This window comes from Neophocaena asiaeorientalis, unplaced genomic scaffold, assembly GCF_003031525.2.
Source record: "Neophocaena asiaeorientalis asiaeorientalis breed wild unplaced genomic scaffold, Neophocaena_asiaeorientalis_V1.1 scaffold4, whole genome shotgun sequence".
NCBI classification, from domain to species: domain Eukaryota; kingdom Metazoa; phylum Chordata; class Mammalia; order Artiodactyla; family Phocoenidae; genus Neophocaena; species Neophocaena asiaeorientalis.
In genome coordinates, this window is record NW_020173682.1 from 6,459,499 (window position 1) to 6,483,001 (window position 23,503).

At 41.5% G+C, this 23,503-nt stretch overlaps 1 protein-coding gene across 3 annotated transcripts in view; it reads left to right on the forward strand.

Moving 5' to 3' along the window:
• The window catches only part of ODAD2 (outer dynein arm docking complex subunit 2), a 106,634-nt gene that overhangs the window by 23,112 nt on the left and 60,019 nt on the right, over positions 1–23,503 (forward strand). For all 3 annotated transcript variants that reach the window (XM_024750032.1, XM_024750033.1, XM_024750034.1), the window contains 3 exons: positions 978–1,180; positions 2,574–2,672; positions 7,926–8,073. In XM_024750032.1, the coding sequence (XP_024605800.1) occupies positions 978–1,180; positions 2,574–2,672; positions 7,926–8,073 (450 nt within the window). The remainder of the gene's footprint in view (positions 1–977; positions 1,181–2,573; positions 2,673–7,925; positions 8,074–23,503) is intronic.

The following is a 23,503-nucleotide window of genomic DNA, read 5'->3' on the forward strand; positions in this document are numbered from 1 at the left end:
ATTAACTGAAGTTTTAGAAATGATTCCATTTTGTGTATGCAATTAGTTCATCAGTTATACTTTTTAAAAAACGTCTCAGTTGGGCTTATAATATCCGTCTGTAGTTTACCTTGTCTGCCTTTGAACAGCATTATACAGTTTCACAAGTAGTCTAGGAGCCTTCCAAGAGTGTGTTTCGAATGCCTCTCCCTGTGTTTGTACTATTGTTGTCACACATTTTACTTTGACGTGCTATCAACTCCTTATCACAAAGAAACTTTTATATTTATTTTTACCATTTCTGCTTTCTTTTGTGTAGATGTATGTTCTGCCTCGTATGAGATCCCTTCTGACTGAAGAGCTTCATGAACAATTTTTTTAGCCTGGGTCTTCTGGCAGTGAATTCTCTCAGCTTTTTTTCGTCTGTGAAGTCTTTATTTTACCTTCATTTTCAAAAGATTTTTTTTCTCTGTATAGAATTTTGGGTTGACAGGATATGGGGTTTCTTCCCTTTCATCACTTTAACTGTATCGCTCCCTTGTCTTGTGGATTGCATTGTCTCTGATGAGAAGTCTCTTTTAATTGTCATGTTCCTTCCTCTCTCTATAATCTATCTCTTATTTCTGGCTGCCTGCAAGGTGGTCTCTTTATCCTTGGTCTCGGCAGTTTGACTAAGATGTGTCCCAGTCTTTACAGGGTTTAAGTGTAATTTTTTCCTGGTGGTGGTGAGGAGTGAGTTGGTCCAGTCCTGCTGCTGTATCCATGTGGGCTGCAGCGGGGGTGTGAGTTTAGGATCAGCCCATCACTGTCAGCCTAACTCCAACACAGGCCTTGGTCTTGAAGTTGCCCAGATTCAATTTGTATTGCTAAGCAACACAAGTTAGAGCATCTTGAGGCTTCCTGCCTGAATTTATCGCCAGGGTTAATTTTCAGATAACATGAGATAATTCAGAAGTGATATCACGGTAAAAATATGCTCTTTTTTTTTTTAATTAAAGGAGGTTAGATTCAATGAAGAACAGCAAAAGGAGAAGGACCAGCCTAATGCGGCACCTGAGGAGGAAGCAGCCGCTTTACGTGAAGCTAGCGCTGCTTCCCGCAGGAGTGCGCTGGAGAAGAAACAAATCAGTTTGGGAAGGAGTCAGATGACCAAGAGATTAGAGCCAACTTTGAACTGGAATACCACTGTTGATGCCAAAAAGTATGTAGACACTTCCATGATGGGTTTTCTGATACATCCTTGCTAACCACACAGTTGCCCAGCTTTTCACATAACTCAGTTTCATCAGAGAAAACTACAGAGGAGATACTCACACCTTCCTCCGTGATATAAGTTGGTTCCTTCCTGTCCTCTTCACGCTCCAGGCAGAAAGATTTGACAGCAAACAGCGTTTGTGTGCAGAGCACCACGGAGGGAGGGAGAGCCCAATTCACTTTCATGTGGTTGGTGAGTCAGGGCAAATAACACGTGAAAAAGATGATAAAAACGCATGGAGGAATCCCATGGGAAATGTAAACATTGTGGTAGGGACCTGATTAAGTAAGTGTTAGAAGAATTCCGCTTTAAATTATGTGATTAAATGTACCATTATGTGTAGTTAATTAGGGAAAACTTCATAGATGTGGTATCTTGTATATTAACAGAACTTTAAGTAAATACTATAAAAAAGGATAGAACCGCAAACATATGGATGGTCTGAGTAAAGTGGACACAAGTTTGATGAATGTCTGACGTATACAAGCCTAGTTCCATTTAGGACCCTCCGAATCGGTGCCAAAGCAAAGATTAAGGGCCAATGTTACCAACACGCAAGCAGTCAGAAGCACCCAGAGCACTTTTTAAAGCTTAGCAAATAGGCTAAAAGTTACAGCCTGTTTTTATTCCATGTCATCCCCTTACTGGGTTAAGAACTGGGTCCCTCACCTGCAGGGATTCTGAGAACCACAGGTGATTGTATTTTGGGTGCAAACTCAGAGAGCTGGCAGAGGAGTCCTGTGGGAGGAGGAGACGTGCTTGGTCCTCTGAGTCTCACTGATTTTGGGGTGTTTGACCTTTGTGGCTCTGTTTGAAAGAGTGAGTCTGAAAATGACAAATGTATGGGCTGCTCTGTTAATGGGGAGGTGAATTATAAAATACTGCTTTTTGCATGTGCTTATTTTCTTCAATTAAGAATTCACTAAACAAGTATTTAATGCAAACCCAGTACGTGCCAAGGTGTGGACTAAGCTTGAGAGTATCCAGAAAATCAGGCACAGGACCTGCTGCAGTGTCAGGTGGGCAAGGTGGAGAAACAGGCAGCTGTGATCCAGGACAGACTGAAGGACCTTCCCAATGATGGCAGCCTATGAAGGCCTGTTTCTAGCACAAAGAAATACTGGACAGAGTGTTTCTCCGTTACATAAAATGCATGGCTGTGCCTGAAGGACAAAAGGGACCTCTCAGGTGTCAGATGAGACTGGAGCTCATAGTCGTTCTCTGTGTTAGGAAAACACATCATTTGGATGCGTGAAAATGATGGAATATTTGTATACATTTCTATTTTAATTTCCTGTTAGTCAGCATAAAGTAATTAATAAAATTAATATCTCTTTAGGAACAAAAGCTCACTAAGAGACACCCAAGAAGAAAAACATGGAGGAAGACTTGAAAAGTCCAGACCATCTACTTCACCTGGAAAAGCACAGTTAATTCGGTGAGTTTCTGTTCACATGACCAGTACTTTAAAGCCAGCCCTATGCAACAGGCTAGTTAATGCTGGTTAATGGTGTTTTACTTTCACATTAGGGTCCTAAGATGTCTATATTGACAGTTAGTAGGAATGCTGTAAAAATGGTAATAGTGGATTTCTTTAAATATATTTACAGAATATCCTTTTAATGTGGAGTTACTTTAATACAGTGATCTACTGGTATTAGTTAACTCTTTGTAAATGAATATATTTAATGCAAAAAGCAGTTAACTAAGTGGTAGCAAAACTGGGCTCTTATCTGATCTCTGGCCTCTGAAAAATCATGTCATACAAAATTGTCATCTTTATGAGCCTTACTTTACTGGTCACTGATGGCTCTGCCAATTCTAAAGGGATAAATGTTATTTCTCATTAAAACAGCCATTAATAGAAGGCCAACTAATGAGCTTCTTACCCAGTTTTCAGTTTGATGATAAAAGTGACGTATCTGGGGAGAAGGTTCAGCCATTTTTACTCTAAGGTGGTGGTGGGAAGAAATGGCAGAAATTTCACTTTTAAAATTTGCACACTTGGAAAAAACAAACTTTAAGACACTCTACAGCGTGTATGCCATTTTGGGGAGTTAGACATAATAAACTATTAATTTTTTGACAACTTTTTAAAACTTTTTATTTTGAAATAATTGTAGATTCACAGAAAGTTGCGGAGATAGTGCAGAGAGGTCCCATAGACCCTTCACCTAGCCTCTCCCAGTGGTTAAATCCTTCATCCTCCGCAACTGTGGTACAAGATCAAAACCAGGAGATTAACACGGGTACAACGTATAGGTATAGTTCAGTGTCATTATACCCTGTGCAGGTTTGTGTGATGACCGTGGCGACCAGGCTAGAGCACTGTTCACCCCGCACAGACGTCCCCCGGCCGCCCCATTATAGCCACAACCCCCGTCATTCCCACTTCCTAGCAACCATTCATCTGTTCGCTATTTTCATAATTTTGTCATTTTGGACCGCCATATAAGTAGATTCATACATTTTTTTATATTGACTTTTTTTCAACACCACAATACCCTTGAGATCCACCTAAGTTGTTGCATGTATTAATAGTTTGTCCCTTTTAATTGCTGGGTGGCATTCCATCGTATGGATATACCACGCAATGGTAGTTTTAAAAATTATTCACGTTATTAATGCACCTTTTAGTTGTTTGCAGTGTTTGGCTGTTAAAAATAAAGCTGCTACGAACAGTCACATTCAGGTTTTTGTACGGATGTAAGTTTTCATTCCTCTAGGATAAACGCCCAGTTGCTGACATAGATAGTAATTGTGTGTTTAGCTTTTTTAAGAAACTGCCTACCTTTTCCAGACTGGCTGCACCATTTTATGTTCCCACCAGTGACGTCTGAGAGACTCAGCTTCCCCTCATCCTCGCCAGCATTTGGTATCGTTGCGTGTTGTACTTCAGCTCTTCTGAAAGCTGTGTAGTGATAGCTCGTTGTGGTCTTAGCATTTCCCTAATGGCTCGTGATGTTAACATCTTGTCGTGAGCTTATTGCCGTCCCTTTATGCTTATCAGTGAAATGTCTCTTTATGTCTTTTGCTCATTTTCTAGTTGAATCATGTGTTTTTTAAATGTTGAGTTTTGAGTGTTCTTTTCTATCCAGGATATCCTTGGTTATATATGTAGTTTGCAAATATTTTCTCCCTTTCTGTAACTTGTCTTTTCATCCTCTTAATAGGGCCTCTCAGAGAACAATCTTTAATTTTGATGAAGTCTGATTTATCAATTTTTTCTTTTATGGGTTGTGCCTTTGATGTCACAAAGCCCTTGGTCCTGAAGATTATCTCCAATGTTTTCTTCCTAAAAGTTCAATAATTCTACATTTTATATTAAAGACTGGGATCCATTTTGAGTTAATTTTATATAAAGTATGAGACCTAGGTCAAGATTCATTGCCCTAGGTCATTTCTCCAGCACCATTTGATGAAAAGGCTATCTTTCCACCTTTGACTTGCTTTTTCACCTTAATCAAAAATCAGGTGGGTGTACTCGTGTGGGGCTATTTCTGGGTCTTTATTCTGTGCAGCTGACTTTTATGTCCAGCCCTTTGCCAACACCATACATTCTTGATTACTGTAGCTCTATAGTAAATCTTGAAATCTGGTAAAGTGATTCCTCTCACTTTATTATTTTTCTTCCCCAAATCGTTTTGACCTATTCTAGCTTTTTTCCTTTCCACATAAATTTTAGAATGACCTTCCTATATCTAACAGAAAAAACTTACTGAAGATTTTGATAGAAATTGCATTAAAACTCTGTATCAATTTTGAGAAAATTGATATCTTTACTATGTAGACTCTGCCAATCCATGAACACTGTATGCCTATGTATTTAAGCCTTCGATTTCTTTCCCCAGCAGTTTGTAATAGTTTTCAGCATATAAGTCCTGTACATGTTTTGTTAGATTTACATCTAGAAGTAGAAACGCCAGTACTATGTTGACTATCAGTGATCAAAGTTCTTGCTTTTTCTCAATCTTAGGAGGAAAGCATTCAGTCTTTCACCAGAAAGTATGATGACAGTTTTTGTACAGATATTCTTTATCAAGTTGAGGAAGTTCCCCTCTGTTCTTGGTTTTCTGAGAGTTTTAATCACCATTGGGTGTTGAATTTTGTCACATGGTTTTTCTACATCAATTGGTATGGTCATGCCATTTTTCTTCTTTAGGCTATTACTGTGGTGGATTACAACGGCTGATTTTTGAATACTGAATCAGCCTTGCATTCCTGGAATAAACCCCACTTGGTCATGGTGGGCTCATTCTTTTTATATATAGCTGAATTATGTGTGCTTAATAGTATGTTAAGAATATTTGCATCTACACTCATGAGGGATATTCAGTAACAGTGTTTTGTTTTTGTTTGCACTTTGGTTTTGATATCAGGCTTCATAAAATGAGTTCCCTTCTCTTGTATTTTCTAGGAGAGACTGTATAAAATTGGTGTTAGTACTTCTATGCCTGTTAAAATTCTCCAGTGAAATCATCTGGAACTGGAGACTTTTGCTATGAGTTTTAAAATTATGAATTAATTCCATTAATAGTTGTAGCGCTGTTCAAATTACGTGCTTCATAGTGGTTAAGTTACGGTAGTTTGTACCTTTAAAGGAGTTGGTCCGTTTTATCTAAATTGTCAAAGTTAATGTTCAGTTGTTCATAGTTTTCTCTTCTTATCCTTTTGTTGTCAGCAGGATCTGTAGTGATATGCTATGTTCCATTCATTTCTGGTTCTGGAAATTTGTGTCTTCTCTTCTTTTTGTCAGTCTTGCTAGAGCTTTGTCAGTTTTATTGATCTTTTCAACAAGCAGTTTTTTGTTTTTACAGATTTTTCAAGTTGCTTTTCTGTTTTCAATTTGATTGCTTTCTTCTCTTTATTATTTCCTTTTCTCTGTTTTCTTTGGGTTTGTTTTGCTCTTCTTTTTCTAGTTTCTTTAGACGTGAGTTTAGATGACTGAACTGAGCCTTCTCTTTTCTTACGTAGGCCTTTAGTGCCGTGTAGTTCTCTTTCTGCATTGCTTTAGCTGTGTACCGAAAACCTGATATATCTTTGTGTGTGTATGTATGTGTGTGGCTTTTTTCAGTTTTGTTGAGATATAATTGACGTACAGCTCTGTATAAGCGCATGGTGTACCCTATGACTTGACATACGTGTACTGTGAAATGACTGCAATAGGCTCAGTTAATTTACACCCCCTTATGTAGTTGCAAATAACTCTGTTTCTTGTGATGAGGACCCTCAGACTTACTCTCTAAGCGACTTTCAGATACACCACACGGCAATGTTAGCATAGTCATCTCGTACACCACATCCCCAGCACTTATTTATCAGATACCTGTGTGTAGCGTTTGAACACCTTCCCCCAATTTCCCTCCCTCCACCTCTGGTAACCACAAGTCTGATTTCTATGAGTTTGGTTGTTGTTTTGTTTCTGTTTTTTATGCTTAGATTCCACGTATAAATGAGATCATACAGTATTTGTCTTCCTCTGACTGATTTCACTTAATATGATACCCTCCAGGTCCACCCAGGTTGTCACCAATGGCAGGATTTCCTTCTATTTTTATGACTAATATTCCATTGTTTGTATGTATCACGTCTTCTTTATCCATTCGTCTGTCCATGGACACTTAGGTTGCTTCCATGTCTTGGCTATTGTAAATAATGCTGCAGTGAACATTGGGGTTTACTTCATTTTTAGGTAGACCTGATCTACCAGATTTTCCTCTTTAACCAACACAGGTTTCCTGACATCTTTTGGACAAGAGGATACATAAAACTGAAACTCAGCTCCAGGCACTTCAGTTCAGGATTTCCCCCCACTGTGGCCCAGAGAGCACAGTTGCACCATTCTGCACTTTTGAAAGTACAAGAATTGGAGCTCTCTGTGCTGAAAAACCTTTGAGAAATTAAGAGAATGGTAGAACCTTAGAAATAATGAAACTTGACAATTACCCATCCTCCTACTATGCTTCCAAATGGAAAAGACTAGGAAAGAGTTTTATGGAAGAGAGCACCTGGGGGGATGGAGAGAGAAAAGGAGGGAGAGAAAGAAAGAAGATAAGGATGAATTGACTATGTTCCCAAGGGCTTGAGGGAACTAGCCTGTGTCTGTGACCTTGGTGTTAAGTTAGAAGCCTCTAGAGCAGTGAGGAATAAAGTGAACTCTCTTTGGTAAGGGAATAAATGCCTTCCCTTTGGGGCACTGGCAGCACTGCCCAACTGAGCTTTCTGCAGTAATCGCAATGGTTTATTTCTGAGCTGTCCTGTAGGGTAGCCACTAGCTATGTATGATTATTGAGCACTTGCAATGTGGCCAGTGTGACTGGAGAACTGAATTTTTAATTGTATTCAATTTTAAGTAAGTAAATAAAAGAAATGTAAATATAAATAACCACATGTTAAATCAGTTAACTGCTACGACAAGTTGCAGTCTTCGGTCATTTACCTAATACCCTTGCCATTTCTTGCCATGTTCTTTATTATTATTGAACCTGTAGCAATAATACTGAAATGCATCTGCTGCTGAGACGTGTTTGCTTACCTCCTCATATAGATATTAACAAAGATCTTCCAGAACTCAGAAGGTGTTGGTACCTCATCCATTGCTTGTGTACATTTTGCTGAAATGGTTACATCATAACCGTGTCCATACTGTAGCATAAACGTACTTATTATACCTTGTTGTTGTTGTTCTTAGTAAGAGTGCTGAAAAGATTGAGGAGATTATTAGTGAGAGCTCCTCAGAGAGTGAGGAAGATGAAGAACCACCTGACCATCTTCAGGAAGCAAATGCAGATTTGCCGTCAGAATACTGGCAAATTCAGAAGCTGGTGAAATATTTGAAGGTGAGAGAGAAACCTTTTGTACTATGTTTGCAATGTTTCTTTAAAATTTTTTCCTGAAAATGCATGTTCTGCTTCCAAGTTGACCATATATTTATTTCAAGTGAGGGTAGTAAGTATCCCTGTTACTACTTCAGTGTGCACAGGGGAAGGTCCTGTTACCCTGAGGACGGTGAGGTTCGTCCTCATGGAGCAGCTGGGCGGTCAGGTGCCAGCCCTCTCCCCTAGCTGGGGAGCGGGCGGCGGGCCGTGGCAGCCGTCAGATTTTGTGACTTGCCAGCGTTTTATGATCTGCAGTATGATGCAGTGGCAAGAGCAAGGAGTCTTGAAGTTGGACTTAGACTAAATTCTAGGTTGTACCACTCACTAGCAACGTGACTGTTGAACCGTTATGGTTTTGAGCTTTAGTTTTCCCAACCCATGGAGTGAAATTAGTAATACCCACTATAGGATTATTTTAAGGACTGAGAAAACACATTTGAAGCATGTGGTGTGTCTGATACATTGTAGGTGCTTAAAATACAGATCGGTCCATTTCCATTACTCTCAAGTAATATATCATGTGTGAAAACATTTTATAATAATAAATACATAAATGGCCCATATAACAGTGTATCAGTATTTAAGTCCTTGAACGTGGGGTGGGGCGAGGAAAATGATTTACCCAAGCCCAGATTACTATTCGTTTCTGATATTGGATAGTGGATATTGATAAATGGCGAGGCCAGGTCTAAAGCGATAGCCCAGAAGTACTTGTGAAAACGGCATTTTGACTTACGTCGTCTCGTCCTCCTGCATTTGCTAAGCTTTGCAGAGCTCAAGTTATTTATGTGACTCCTAAATTGCTAAAGGGTACTTTTCCTGTGCCTCTGAGGTCGTCCCAAGCTGACAGGTGAACTAGCCTATATGCACATTTTGGTGAATTCGACAGAGGCCCTCTGCATGGACAGTCTGGTAGGTATAAGTAAGCCAAATAAGTTTTTCCTAAAAGAAAAATAGGCCCGCTTGCCTGTTGGACACAGTCTCAGCGGCAATTCTCAGCACTTCTCAGAAAAAGTTTTTTATGTTTTCCTGAATCCTGAATCCCAAGAAAAATTAGTCAAGAAATTGGGAAAACGGGAAGTTAGAATTAAAATTTGACAATTAAAATTTAATAATCTTCCTGAAGACATTACTGGCTCAGAGGAATCTACTGACATCATGGAGAGCAACACCTGTTGATTATCTTGGTAATCATTCCACAGCGTACGTGGGTATCAAATCAGCACATTGTACACGTCAGATACAATTATATTTGCCAGTCATCCCTCAGTAAAGTTTTTAAAAAAAAAGAAAATTCTGGCAGCAGAATCAAAGGTGAAGGTAGACATTTCCAGGCATCAGGACGGGAACCAGAAAGAGTAAAGTGGTCACAGCCCAGGCGGTCAGCCTCGTTTGTAGCTGTTGCCGTGCTCTAAATAATGCGTATGTGCAAGTCATTCTTGCAAAAATAAAGGATCTGCTAATATGCATCACATACTTTATACAAGTCCCATTAGTGGTGTTCTAAGAAATAACAAATTCGTAAAGCAAGGTAAGTCGTTAACTTTGAAATTTTGATCTGTGATTCTCTGTAGCCCTGGTGAGCTTGCTAGGAGATCTGAATGGTATGTCATTGGATGTACCCGGGCATTGTTTTGTGTTTGAATATTCACTATATTGTATATATTATGTATTACAATTTGTTCTTTCCAAGTAATTTAACATAAGAAATGCAAAGAGAGGAAGATTTGAGTGTGGGTTGTGCAACACTGCATCATGAAACCCAAAAGTGATCTAAAATCTTAATTAGCAAAAACAACATAGACCTCAATGGCCCAACCAGAATCAGGGCAGGAAGATAAAATATTTTCATCATTAAAAAAGGAAATGAGCATATATGATGCAAACTCTAACGCCTAACTTGGCTATGCTTTTGGAAGCCTGTCAACAATTTGACCAATGTCAATGTAAAATGAAAGAAAACATTTTTAACATCTGGCATATTTGTCCTGAAACAAAAATCAAGACTATTGGATAGGACAATTAATGCTTTGTGTATTTTAAAATTGTATTTTAAGAATATCTTATAAATGATAAACATTTTAATGTCATCTTTCAGTTTTTAAAATGGCTTTTACTTTTATTTTATTATTATTTTTTTAACATCTTTATTGGGGTATAATTGCTTTACAATGGTGTGTTAGTTTCTGCTTTATAACAAAGTGAATCAGCCACACATATACATATGTTCCCATATCTCTTCTCTCTTGCGTCTCCCTCCCTCCCACCTTCCCTATCCCACCCCTCCAGGTGGTCACAAAGCACCGAGCCGATATCCCTGTGCCATGCGGCTGCTTCCCAAGGAAGTATGAAGAAAGACAGAAAGAGAGAGAAAGAAAGAAGGAGAGAGAGAGAGAGAGAAAGAAAGAAGGGAGGGAAGGAAGGAAGGAAGAAAGAAAGAAAAAAGAAGGAAAGAAGGCAAGAAGGAAAGAAAGGAGGGAGGGAGGGAGGAAGGAAGGAAGGAGGGAAGGAAGGAAAAAAGACAGAAAGAAAGAAGATACCGTAAAATATAATAAAGTATAATAAATTTATTGAGTTAAAAAATAATTATTTCGAAAAAAAAAAGGGATGGATAGAACCTTAGGACAAATGTTGGAAGCAAAGCTATACAGACAAAATCTTAGAAGCATACACATACACCCTCACAAAAAGAGGTAAAGGGGAAAAAATCATAAATCTTGCTCTCAAAGTCCACCTCCTCAATTTGGGATGATTTGTTGTGTAAAACAGGGAAGGAAGGAAGGAAGGAAGGAAGGGAGGAATGAAAGAAAAGAAAGAAAGAAAGAAGGTAACGTATAATAAAGTTATTAAAATAAAAATTAAGTATTAAGAAAAAAAATTTTAAAAAAACAAACAATGGACGGGTAGAACCCTAGGACAAATGGTGGAAGCAAAGCTATACAGACAAGATCTCACACAGAAGCATACACATACACATTCACAAAAAGAGGAAAAGGGGAAAAAATCATAGATCTTGCTGTCGAGGTCCACCTCCTCAATTTGTGATGATCCGTTGTGTATTCAGGTATTCCACAGATGCAGGTACATCAAGTTGATTGTGGAGCTTTAATCCGCTGCTTCTGAGGCTGCTGGGAGAGATTTCCCTTTCTCTTCCTTGTTCGCACAGCTCCCGGGGCTCAGCTTTGGATTTGGCCCCGCCTCTGTGTGTAGGTTGCCTGAAGGCGTCTGTTCTTCGCTCAGACAGGACGGGGTTAAAGGAGCCGCTGATTCGGGGGCTCTGGCTCACTCAGGCCGTGGGGAGGGAGGGGCCCGGAGTGCGGGACGAGCCTGCGTGGCAGAGGCCGGCGTGACGTTGCACCAGCCTGAGGTGCGCAGTGCGTTCTCCCGGGGACGTTGTCCCTGGATCCCGGGACCCTGGCCGTGGCGGGCTGCACAGGCTCCCCGGAAGGGGGGTGGATGGTGACCTGTGCTCGCACACAGGCTTCTTGGTGGTGGCAGCAGTGGCCTTAGCGTCTCATGCCCGTCTGTGGGGTCCGCGCTTTTAGCCGCGGCTCGCGCCCATCTCTGGAGCTCCTTTAAGCAGCGCTCTTAATCCCCTCTCCTCGCGCACCAGGAAACAAAGAGGGAAGAAAAAGCCTCTTGCCTCTTCGGCAGGTCCAGACTTTTCCCCGGACTCCCTCCCGGCCAGCCGTGGCGCACTAACCCCCTGCAGGCTGTGTTCACGCCGCCAACCCCAGTCCTGTCCCTTCGCTCCGACCGAAGCCCGAGCCGCAGCTCCCAGCCCCGCCCGCCCCGGCGGGTGAGCAGACAAGGCTCTCGGGCTGGTGAGTGCCGGTCGGCCCCTATCCTCTGTGCTGGAATCTCCCCGCTTTGCCCCCTGTACCACTGTTGCTGCGCTGTCCTCCGCGGCTCCGAAGCTTCCCCCATACGCCACCCGCAGCCTCCGCCCGCGAAGGGGCTTCTAGTGTGTGGAAACCTTTCCTCCTTCACGGCTCCTTCCCACTGGTGCAGGTCCCGTCCCTATTCTTTTGTCTCTGTTTATTCTTTTTTCTTTTGCCCTACCCAGGTACGTGGGGAGTTTCTTGCCTTTTGGGAGGTCTGAGGTCTTCTGCCAGCATTCAGTAGGTATTGGTGTAGGAGTTGTTCCCCGTGTAGATGTATTTCTGGTGTATCTGTGGGGAGGAAGGTGATCTCCGCGTCTTACTCTTCCGCCATCTTCCCAGCAACCCCCTAAAATGGCTTTTATTTAGCATTTATTTTGTGTTAATGTTCTCCTAATGTTTTCTGTTACCAGATAACAGGTGGAGATCATTTTTACATGTTACTAATATATAGTTTTGGTTTTTTTTTTACAGAAAACCTCTGAAATTTTTAGCATCTCTATCATAAATAAATGGTTCTTTGTTTATTAGGGAAATAATTTACTGTTATGGTCATCATTATTATTTAGTAACGTAAATAAAATTTAGGAACAAATATGAAATAATATGATTTCAGGAATTCCTGAGGATTTCTGGGAATTCCAGTTTCTCATTCCGGAATCTGGAAGATTCATATCTGCCAGAATTTGGAAACACTCGTGTGGAGGGAGCATAGGCTGGCATTCCATCCCCGTGATCCTACCCCTGCCTTGGCGGGAGTCTTTGTGTACAAACCACCCAGTCAGTGCAGAGGCCAGCCCAGCACACGCGGTAGCAAAGTCCAGACTCAAGAGACCCACCTGACCTTTCCCGAGCCACAGGGCTGCCCATAGCCTCTGCTCATGAAGCGCATGTCCTCTGGGGAAAAACTGGCAGCAGAGAGCTCTGTCATCCAGCGCTTGAGCCAGACAGGCACTGGGGCTCAGACATGGCCTTTGGAAGAAGGTTTGGAAGAGCCCTGGTGTTGACGCAAAGAATTTTGGTCTATTAACTTTATTTCATTAGTAAAAGGAAATAAAGAGCCAAAGGGGGCCGAAGCATCGGCCAGGCCAGGAGGCAGAATAATGGAGAGTTAGAGGCATGACCTCCAGTGTCAGAAAGACGTCAGCTGAGTCGGGTTTCTGCCACCCCCTGGCTCAGCGGCCTTGGGGTGCTGGTGGACCTCTGTGAGCTTTGGTTTCCTCATTGGTCAAGGTGGCAAAATAAAAGAGCCTGCATTTTAGCATTATTATGAATATTAAATGAAACCTGACACACACAAGTGCTTTAGCACCAGGGGCTCAGCACCTGTTGGCAATGGTAATTGTTTCTGTTGCATATTCTTACTCTAGACGGCGTAAGTTGGGGAGTCTTTACCACCCACACAGGTGGTCCTCAGCTTTTGCTTTAAGATTCCAGCAACCAGAAAAAGGCAGGAAGGCAGTGAGTTAATACAGTGAGGGACTCTCCACCCTAAGGTAAAAGCAGCCCACCTGCCAGTGAGTGTAACTGATCGTGGTGCTAAGAGCAGAAAGAATTTCCTCCCCGAGGACTTAACGGGGCAGACAGTGGGTAGGTGGTGCGCAGCTTTCTCCACAATACCCTCTCCGTGAACACGGCTAAGAGTGTCTCGTGGTAGTCTCATTATTGAATCGCGGTCTAGCGTTTTCCAGCTATTTAGGATAAATCCATATGATGGTGGGTCCAAAAGGGATGCCCTGTTGCTGTCCCAGAACAGCTGAGGAAAGCATGTATTGATGAAATGCTGCTCAAGCTTGCACAAGTGACCCATCAGTAAATCTTGTGCGAATGTGATACTTTCGGCCAGACAGTAAATTGCTGGTAATTATTATAGTCCCCACAGGGAAATATTCTTAACGTAGCCAATAAAAGAAGAAGTGTATCTACAAATGATTTCAGGATTTTCAACACAGATAAACGTTTTTCTGTGGAGACACAAAAGGATATGAAAAGTCTATGAAATGCAAAATTGAATGTCTCTAGGTAATCTCAAAATAATACACCTGACATTGTACTTTACAAAATTATGCCTTAAATGTAGATTTCAACCAGCAGAGAAATGTTCACGTTGACCTGACTCTCCACTTACCATTCTCCAAGTGCAGCAATGTCTGTGATTGTTGAAAAATTTTGATGCGTTCATTAATACCCAAACAAGTCGATGAATGACACAGCTTGGTATTGATCCAGAGCTATGAGCTCAGGTCTTGGCATATCATAAAGGGACTTAGTCTGCAATCATTTGGCTTTGACATACGTTCATTTCATCTTGCAAGTTTTGCATCTGTATGTATGCTTTTAATCTGGAGTTTTAGAAGACAATTTAATTTTTAAACTAATGGATACTCTGCATTTTTACTCACCAACCTTCCAACCTCTGTTTCTCCACACAGCCGATGACTCTGTACCCTAATTCTGAATGAAGTAATAAACTCCTTATTCCGCTGCCCTCTGCGCTTACCTTCTGCTACTTATCACAGTACAGCTTGTCTGTCTTATCAGCTACTCCTTGAGTGGAGAGACCGTACTAAACTCATTTCTGTGTCTTGCAGGGTGTCTTGCTAGTAAACACAGGACTGTCCATCCTCTGCTCAGGAGGGACGGTGACAGAACAAGGCTCCCGAGGGGCCAGGATGTCCTCCGCTCTCAGGTCCTTCAGAGCAGCTTTTCCTCCCTCTGAGCCTGAGTCGTTCTGTTCCCTCTGCTGTTGATGTCTTTCCCCACCTTCTCTTCCTCCCCTTTCCCCTCCTTCTCCTGCCCCCCTTCTCTTTGTAGACATACTGTTTCCTTGCTGCGTTTGTCCGCTTTATGTGCATATTATCTTCTCCCCTGTCCATGGTTGCTTCAGAATCTTGCAATGAAAATATTTTGCTTTGTATCCATCCCAGCGATTGGGCGAGACAGTTGTTAAGGCGTGCGCCCCACACTAATACTGAGTCTCTCTAAAAATACAGTAAGTTTCACTCACTTCTAAATCACAAATGTATAGAACCCCTTTGTGAAATAGGAGGAGAGTTGGAGGATTTTTTGCTGTTTGGAAATGGCGGATTTCTTCATCACAAGTATTCTAATATTATTATTAATGTAAATAGGTACTCTTTAGTAACACGAGATAAAATGTTGAAAGGTCATAATTATAAGTAGATCTGCATTTCATGCACCTTAGTGTAAGTATCCTTAAACTGAAGAATGAATTTCTGGACCCATAGTTGAAAGCCTGCTGGAATCCATTTCTATGTGGTTTGAAGGTAGATTGCATATGGAATTTAATACTATAGGATCAGGAAATCCAAGAGAAAATTGAGGAGATTAGAAAATGGTTGGTGAGCTTTCAGGCAGTTCGAAGGGATCTCAGAGGCTGGGTCTAGAATCGTGCTTTATCTCCCCTCTAGGCATTTCTTAGGGCTGTCACTTGAGGATAAGCTGTCTGCACCGTCGGCTCCAGGCTCAGCTGGGACACTGTTAGCAAGCGGGTTTGGAGACGTCTGCCCCTACTCAGAAGTGCTTCGCTCGGCTGGGCTCATTCCTGAGTACTTGCTGCAGTAATGGAGGAATCCAGGGTTCATCCCCGGGGCCACCTCCCCAGGTGTACCACCTCCCCACCTGCGGAAGCAGGAAGAAGAAAGCATTCATCTCGAAAGCTGAGTTTAGCAGCAGGTGGTTTGCAAGATGAATCCCGGTGAGACGACCAGAAGCCAGTGACGTGTTGCCCTGGTAGAGTGTGTTGGGGACTTGGGATAGGGCAGTGTCCTTGGGGTCTGGTTTGGGGCAGCTTGAGTTCGAAGACAGTGAAATGTCCAAATAGAAAGGCCTGTACAATAGTTGGAAATAAAGGATTGAAGCTCCAATTATTCATTAGAAATGGGGCTACCATTTTGGGACCCAGAGGAATGAAAGGCTTAGGAAGGAGTGTGGAGCAGGTGGGCATGTTTGTGTTTTTTTTTTAATTCATGATTGAATGTGACCTCTTAAAAGCTAATCAGAAAGTAGCTGTCTCTCACTTGAGTTAGCACATACAGCTAAGGCAGTGTTTATGGATCAAAATATTTACGTTAAATGGGCAGTCTTTCTTTAAATATTAGTTTGCCATCTTATAAGTAGATTGCTTCATTTGCCTTTTTTTTTTAATCTTAAAGTAACATCTTACTTGGTAATTTTATGCAACCAGTTAATGGATTAAAAAGATTAATTAAAGGAAGATAAATAGGACAGTTTGAAGCAAAAAGGGAAAAACGTTTACTTTTAAAGTAATTTTCCCTCCAACTGAATGTTCCTACATGCTAACGCTGGGAAGGCCAGGTATGAAGACTGGGGAAGATGGACTTTTTAATATAAATTCAGAAATGTGGTATCAGCCTGGAGTATGATATTGGGGCAAACTTTGTTTCCAAGCTCTAGACGGGTGATGATGTTATCTGAACACAGGTCAGTCAGTGGAGAGTGGCTGGCGTGGACTGCTGAGTTTCAGCTTATGATCACGGTGGCAGGGGCATCACATATTAATCCTCTCCCCCCATCCACCGTGTGTTGGTGAGGGGTAGTGCCTCACTGATTTACACTGTGTGATCAAACCTGTGTTGATTTCACCTTTCTCGTGAGCCGGGGACCTTGCTAGTACTACTTCTGTTACGCATCCACAAACTCAGAATTCTCAAGCCATGAGAAGTGAAGGTGTTTGGTGGTGCCCCCAGCTCAGCAGTGACAGGGCCCTACTTCAGAGTGACCTCTAGAAGACAGTCACATCAGGAATCCCTGGAGGCTTCTGAAGAGACTTTCCAGGCTCGCTTCCTGGAATGTTTTGGATTTCCTCTCTGGAGGGGCAATCTTGGCAAAGACATTTTCAGACTTGAAAACCTTTGTTTAAGACTGCTTTTGTGGGGCTCGGTTCCTTCATGATCTCCCACGAACTGATTAAAACGCACACGCACGCACACACACACACACACACGCACACACGCACACTCGCGCACGACCTTAATTGGTTAAGGGGTTCTTCTAAGTGGTAATTGGGAGTTATATGGTTTTTCTTCAGAGGAATTTGATGTACTTTGCAATCAACTACAGTTAATTAATTGCTTTCCCATTACGTGGGTTTGGGGTATGGAGTGGCAGGTCGTGTTTCGTTGGTGGAAAAGCTGAGAAATACTTCGCTCCAGGCCACACAGAAGGTGGCTGTGAGCTGGGAAGGCATCCAGGGGCCTCGGCTTATTGCTCGTTGCCTGGTTATTCTGTCCCTCTGTCCAGAAACTCAGGGCCCAGGGAGCCTGAAGGCCTCACTGTTGAACATTCCTGTTTTGTCTCCTGTTTGAGTCAGCGGCTAGTTACACATGGACCACACTTCTTCACAGAGGAATTCCGCGTTTGGGAGGCAGTAGCAGAGTGCACTAGGTGTTTACTTAAAAAGATGGAGAAAAATGCGATAGTCCAGTGTTATTATTGTTAAGAAGAAACTTTCAAAACTGGAAAACAATGGTTACTGCCTATGCGGCCAGATGAGCTCCAGTAGTTAAAGGGAAATTAGAACCACCTTCCTGAGAAACAAGCTTTAAGTTAACACATATGTTGTTACACTGATGTAGTTAATTTTAAAAATAGTCTCTAAGACAAAAAGAGTAGGAGGAATTTTGTACTGAAAACAAATTACCTGTTACTAATCAGAAGATATTTAAATTCCATCTTCTAATGAAATTACTCAGTAGAATCTGCACTTACATTTTCTTAAATAAGAATTTTACTTATTCAGATGTGTGTGACTTGTATGTTTATAATGCCCACTAAGAAAGGATTAGTCCTCTTTTATTTTTATTACAGAGGAGATGGTGGGAGTGATGGAGGGCCTCACCTCCAAAGGGGAATCCATGCTCTACAAATACAACAGTAACTTGTTTTCAGTTCCAAGCTTTAAATTCGCTTTGCCTCTTGGCTATCATAAATAAAGAGAAGTAGAGAAAAAGCAAAGATAACTAGATGATTATGGTAAATACACTATCAAATCGTAACAGTGTATACCTCCCCTAGCCAGCATTACACGACCACATCAACTTAACTACTGAAAAATGACCATATGAAAAATCTCTGGGCTGTTAAGCTTTAACTCCATTCACTTCTTCATGGACACATCCTATTAACTAGTCCAGCTAGAGCATAATTAGAGCCTTCTCACTGCTGTCTAGCTACTCATTACGATTTCTGACTATAAAGAATGTTGATATCTAAGGCAATTTAATGTAATGATCTGAAAATGTAATAGATCTTTTCAGGGAACTTCTTGCCTGATGTATTTGCAACAAAAATAGTTTTTATTCCTCGAAGCATGCTTTCCCCCTAAATTTATTTGAGAGGCTGAATAGAGAAAAGAAGCTTTGCCTAGTTCCCAATTTATATAATGCACTAGGCTGCTTTACTTTTTGTCTTAAAAACACATATTCAGGTCCTGTTACAGAAGTTGGCATGCTGAAGAATTTCTAAGTATAAGGGTTGAGGAGTAAGAGGTACCAGATTTGGTATAAATGATGTTTCATTTTATATATGTCTATAAATCTTTTGTCCCTTTTTGGTCCGCCGGCCTTTGAGATTCCTGCTGACAAGGGCTGTGGATCCTAACCCAGCTCTTGGTCTGGCTGGCTGCGGCCTCCTGATGCTTCTGTGACACACGGAGCATAGCGGAAGCTTGTGTTCCACTTCTGGTCCATCCTTTACTCTCTTCTGTATTTAAAATATTAAAGTATTATAACATAATGCATTAACATATGCTCATTGTAATTATTCAAGCCATGCAAAGGAATAAAAGTGAAAGCCCCCTTCCACATGTTTGTTTGTACACATACGCATATGTGATTTTTATACATAAAATGAAGTCAGACTGTGATTCTACATTGTACCTTTTGTATTTAATGCTATGTCTTGGTCATCTTTCATATCAGCCTTACTCCTTTTAATTGCTCCATAGTATTTCATTATACATAAATCAGTCATTTATTTAACAGTTCCCTTATTGATAAGTTTTTAGGTTGTCTCCCCAAATCATGTAACTACAAGCATGCCACAGCAAATATCTTTACATATGCTTTGGATGCGCCCACTATTTCTGTAGGATGGAGTCTTTGAAATGGAATTGCTTGGGTCAAAGAGTATGCACATTCCGAATGTTGATGGTTCTCACGGGCACTTGTTCAATGGGTATAAAAGTTCAGTCGTGCAAGATGAATAAGCTGTAGATCTGCCACACGACACAGTACCTATAGTCAGTAATGCTGTTTGTGCACTTACAGAATTTAAGAGGGCAGGTCTCACGTTAAGTGTTATTAACAGACAAAAAAGGGGGAGGTATAAGAAACTTTGAGAGGTGAGGGGTGTGTTTATTGTCTTGATTGCGGTCATGGTTTCACAGGTATATGCATATGTTCACCCTCATCAGATTGTATACATCAAATGTGTGCAGTATTTTTGTATATCAGTTATACCTCAGTAGAGTTGTGTTAAAAAAAAAAAAGAATATATGCACAGTAAAGTCTAAGTAGTGCGTTAATTTTTTTTTTTTTTTATTTCAGAGGGAAATAGTGAAAAGTGATCAACCAAGCTTGGCTTATGTAAAAATTTTTTTGATACTCCCTACAGGAAGCAAACATCAGTTTACACTCTATCGGTAACATACCAAAGGTTTTAACCTCGGATACAGAGTGAAATCAGCCCAGCTCTTAAAAACAAAACAAAGACCCTGGTGCCCAGGTACCATTCATGGAAGTTTTAATTGAATTGGTTTGGAATGGGGTCTGGGCATTGATGGTCTTTAAAATCTCCCCAGGGTATTAAAGTTGCTCACCTAGGATTGAGATTAACCATTATAAATTCTAATCTGCAGGAGGTTTTTTGGTTTGTTTAATAGGGGGAAAATGTATCTTATGTGAACTTACCTATTCCTCATTGCTAGTGAGGTTCATAAAGTTTTTCGTACGCCAAGTATCCATTGTATTGTATACCTTGCCTATTTTCCTATATGGTTGTCTTTTGATTCTTGATGAAAATTAATCCTTTGTTTTTTATGTGCAAATAATTCCTCTCCGCTTGTCATATGTCAAAGCCAGATGACTGGCTCCCCCATTCTTTCCTCCAGTGATTGGAGATGCTTTTAACAAATATTGTCATTTCACTTTTAAGAGCTTGTTTCCAGATCTTTCTCTGTTACATTGATTTATTTGGACGTTCCCATGCTGTTTAATTACTATAGCTTTGGTATATTTTAATATTTGATTGGCCAGAGAATTTTCTTAAAATATTTTAAATTACTTTTTGCATATTTTCCATTCCAGATCATCTTGAGAATCAAATTTTAAAAAATCTAAAAAATGCTGTTGGGATTTTGGTTGGCTTACGTGAATTTGTAAATTATTTCTGGATAAATTGCAATTTTAATGACATTGAATTATCCTATTCAGGAACATGGTATGACCATTCATTTATTTAATCTTTTGTATACTTCAGTAAAACTTAATAGCTTTCCCCCCGTATATTTACAACACATTTCTTGTGAGATTCACTCATAGATATTTTTACTATTATTATTTTGCCAATACTGGGATGGGAACTTTTATCAAATTACATATTTTGATCTGTTATTCTTAGTGTATGGAGAGTTACTCACTTTTGAATATCCAGTTACCCTTGTATCCAGTCACTTTACTGAGATATTTTTATTAATTATCATAATTATTCAGTTCATTCTTCTGAATCTTTTTAGAAAGACTATTATATTTCCTACAAATTTTTCATCATTGCAGTAACATTCCAGTAGATCATCAATTTCTGTAAACGTTCCATGGTGGTTTAAAAAGAATGTGTAGGGAATCCTTGAATTGTTCCTTACCCGTTCCTGATTTAAAAAAATAATAATAATTCTTAGCCAGCCCGCAATCCAACAATCTGAGTCTAATTTCTTCTTTCTTCTGGAACAGCATCTTCTCTTTTTCCTTGGAGTTTCCTCCTGGTCTCATCTCTTGAGCCCTAGGTTTATGAGTGCTGAATTAGCATAAAATTGGCTTGCAAGTAAACCGAAGGCAAAGCAGTATATTTTACTATCTTGACTTACGTGGTTCTATGCCACTCACTTGGAGCTCTGACTCTTTACCATTTCTGCTCCTGAGAGATGAAGAGCATCTCTGAGCCAAGCTCTGCGCCGGGCGCCAGCCCCTCTGTCATCATTAATAAACAGTCGTTGGCAGGGTTCACGGCTCTTGCTCTATGAGTGGCATGTTTGGAGGAAAAAGTGCTGAGAACATTGAAAGCCAGCTGGACGGCTGTGATGGCTGTGTCACCTCACCGGGTCTCACCCGCTGCCCCCTGACTGCAGACAGTGGGGAACAAGAGAAGGAGACCTCTGTTCCCCATTGTACCTCCGCCTGCCATCCCGTCTCACTGGGTCCGACAGGACGCCCGGAAGGATGGCCCTGTGAGCGTGCTTGCCATCGCACTGCCACCTCCTAGCTTCTGGCACCCTTTTAGGAACCGAGTTACTCGAGCACATGATGGGTCACCTCGGCCTGCCAGCCCCTTGTCCCCTGCTCCGGGTTCCTGTGGTAATCGGAGTGGTCTCACCTGTCCACGCTGGCCGGCTCCAGCCAGGGGCCTGTGCAGCCAGAGGGATCTGTAAGACTGTAGTCAGCTCCCGTTAGCCCTCACCTTCCACCCAGACCAGCCGCCCTTGAATATTTTCTGTCTGTTGTGAACTAAAGGCGAAAGTGCTCAGCCTGGCCTTTGGCCCAGCAGGTCGTGTGGCCCGCCTGGCCTCTCCGCTCACCTGGGCCGCCGGCCTCCTCCTGGCCTCACCCACGTGGCCGCACCCGCTCCTTTGAGTGCGGCCTTCCATCACGCCGGCACCTCCTCCCGTCCGGACCTCTGCCCAGGCTTCTCTCCTCAGGTGAAACTTCCCTGATGCCCCGGCCCGGTTAAAGCCCCCCGTTGTGGGTTTCCCTGGCCCTCTGCCCCTCTCCCTTATGGCACCTCTTGGACTTAAAATTTCCATTTATTGGGATGGGCTTTAAAAAATTAAAATCGCTCTTCTCCACTGAACTGTGAGTTCCATAAACGCAAAGACCACGTCTGTTTTTGTTTACCAGGATGTCTCTAAGGCCTGGCATCGGACTCGACAAATAGTTAAGTAAATAGGAAGCAAATTTGTTGAATGAAAGAATACAGAAGTGATTTCAGGCAGCTTTCTCCCTGTTTTACTCTTGAATACATGCTTCATCTTAGCTTAGTCATGTTTATTCCTTCCTTATCAGCAGTAAGGGGAGGGGATTACTCTCTATACTGGATAGGGTAATACTTCTTTATTTCAAAGATTTTATTTAACAAAGTTTATTTATTTATTTTTCTTTGCGGTATGCGGGCCTCTCACTGTCGTGGCCTCTCCCGTTGCGGAGCACAGGCTCAGCGGCCAGGGCTCACGGGCCCAGCCGCTCCGCGGCATGTGGGATCCTCCCGGACCGGGGCACGAACCCGCGTCCCCTGCATCGGCAGGCAGACTCGCAACCACTGCGCCACCAGGGAAGCCCAAAGATTTTATTTAAATCCAGGAAAAACATTATTTTTTAAAATGTCCTCTATTCATCTTTTAAGAAGAAATTTTGAGAAAAGTGAGAGAGAGCAGCATTCGTCTGATCTCGGCATGTTTGAAGCGTGATCGCAACCACGGACGTCGGCCTCCTGGTCATGGAAAGGAACCTGAGCTGGTAAACTATGCTAAGGCCGGTGGAGCCTGGAGATGTCTGAGAAGCAGCAGGGGATGGACGACAGCTAGCAAAAGAATTGCATTAATTCAAGACGTAGAAAAGCTTATTGGAAGCTTTCCTCAAAACCCTTCAGAAGCTAGTAAAATAATATTTTACTGCGTTTTTCTCCAGCTCTTAAAACCTCACAAATGCAAATGCGTGATAAAATGTGAAAATAAGTATTGGCAACTAATTGCATTCTCAGGGGAGATTTAATTGAAAAGGGGCATATTCGCATATTTGTACTACTTCTCTTCAGTAAGATGTTTATGGCATCTGGTCATAGTAGAACGGACATTTGAAAATCCTTTGACATAGCTGGTATTTAAAGAATAGCAATTGGCTAACATTTGTGGCTCTGTACATTGAATATTTTGGCTCCCATCCGCTGGTATTCATTCTGAAAGATTTATAATCCTTTGGGGAGTGTGGTCAGTGACAAGAGTAGAAGTAAATCCTGAAATGTGGAAAAACTAACTTTCCCTCATAAAAAACTGTTCTAAAAAAATCCCTCAAGCCTATGAATATGTTTCCAGATTTTCAGAAAAAGCTGATGATTTACAGAAAAAAATATTTTTTCTATAAGGATCTAACTTGTTAATGATAAATGTAAATTTTCCATCATTTGGCTTCAAAATTGGCCTAGAGATAATTCAGCAAAATACAGGGCCTTACCTTTCGGGCATCAGCTGCAGTTACATGACT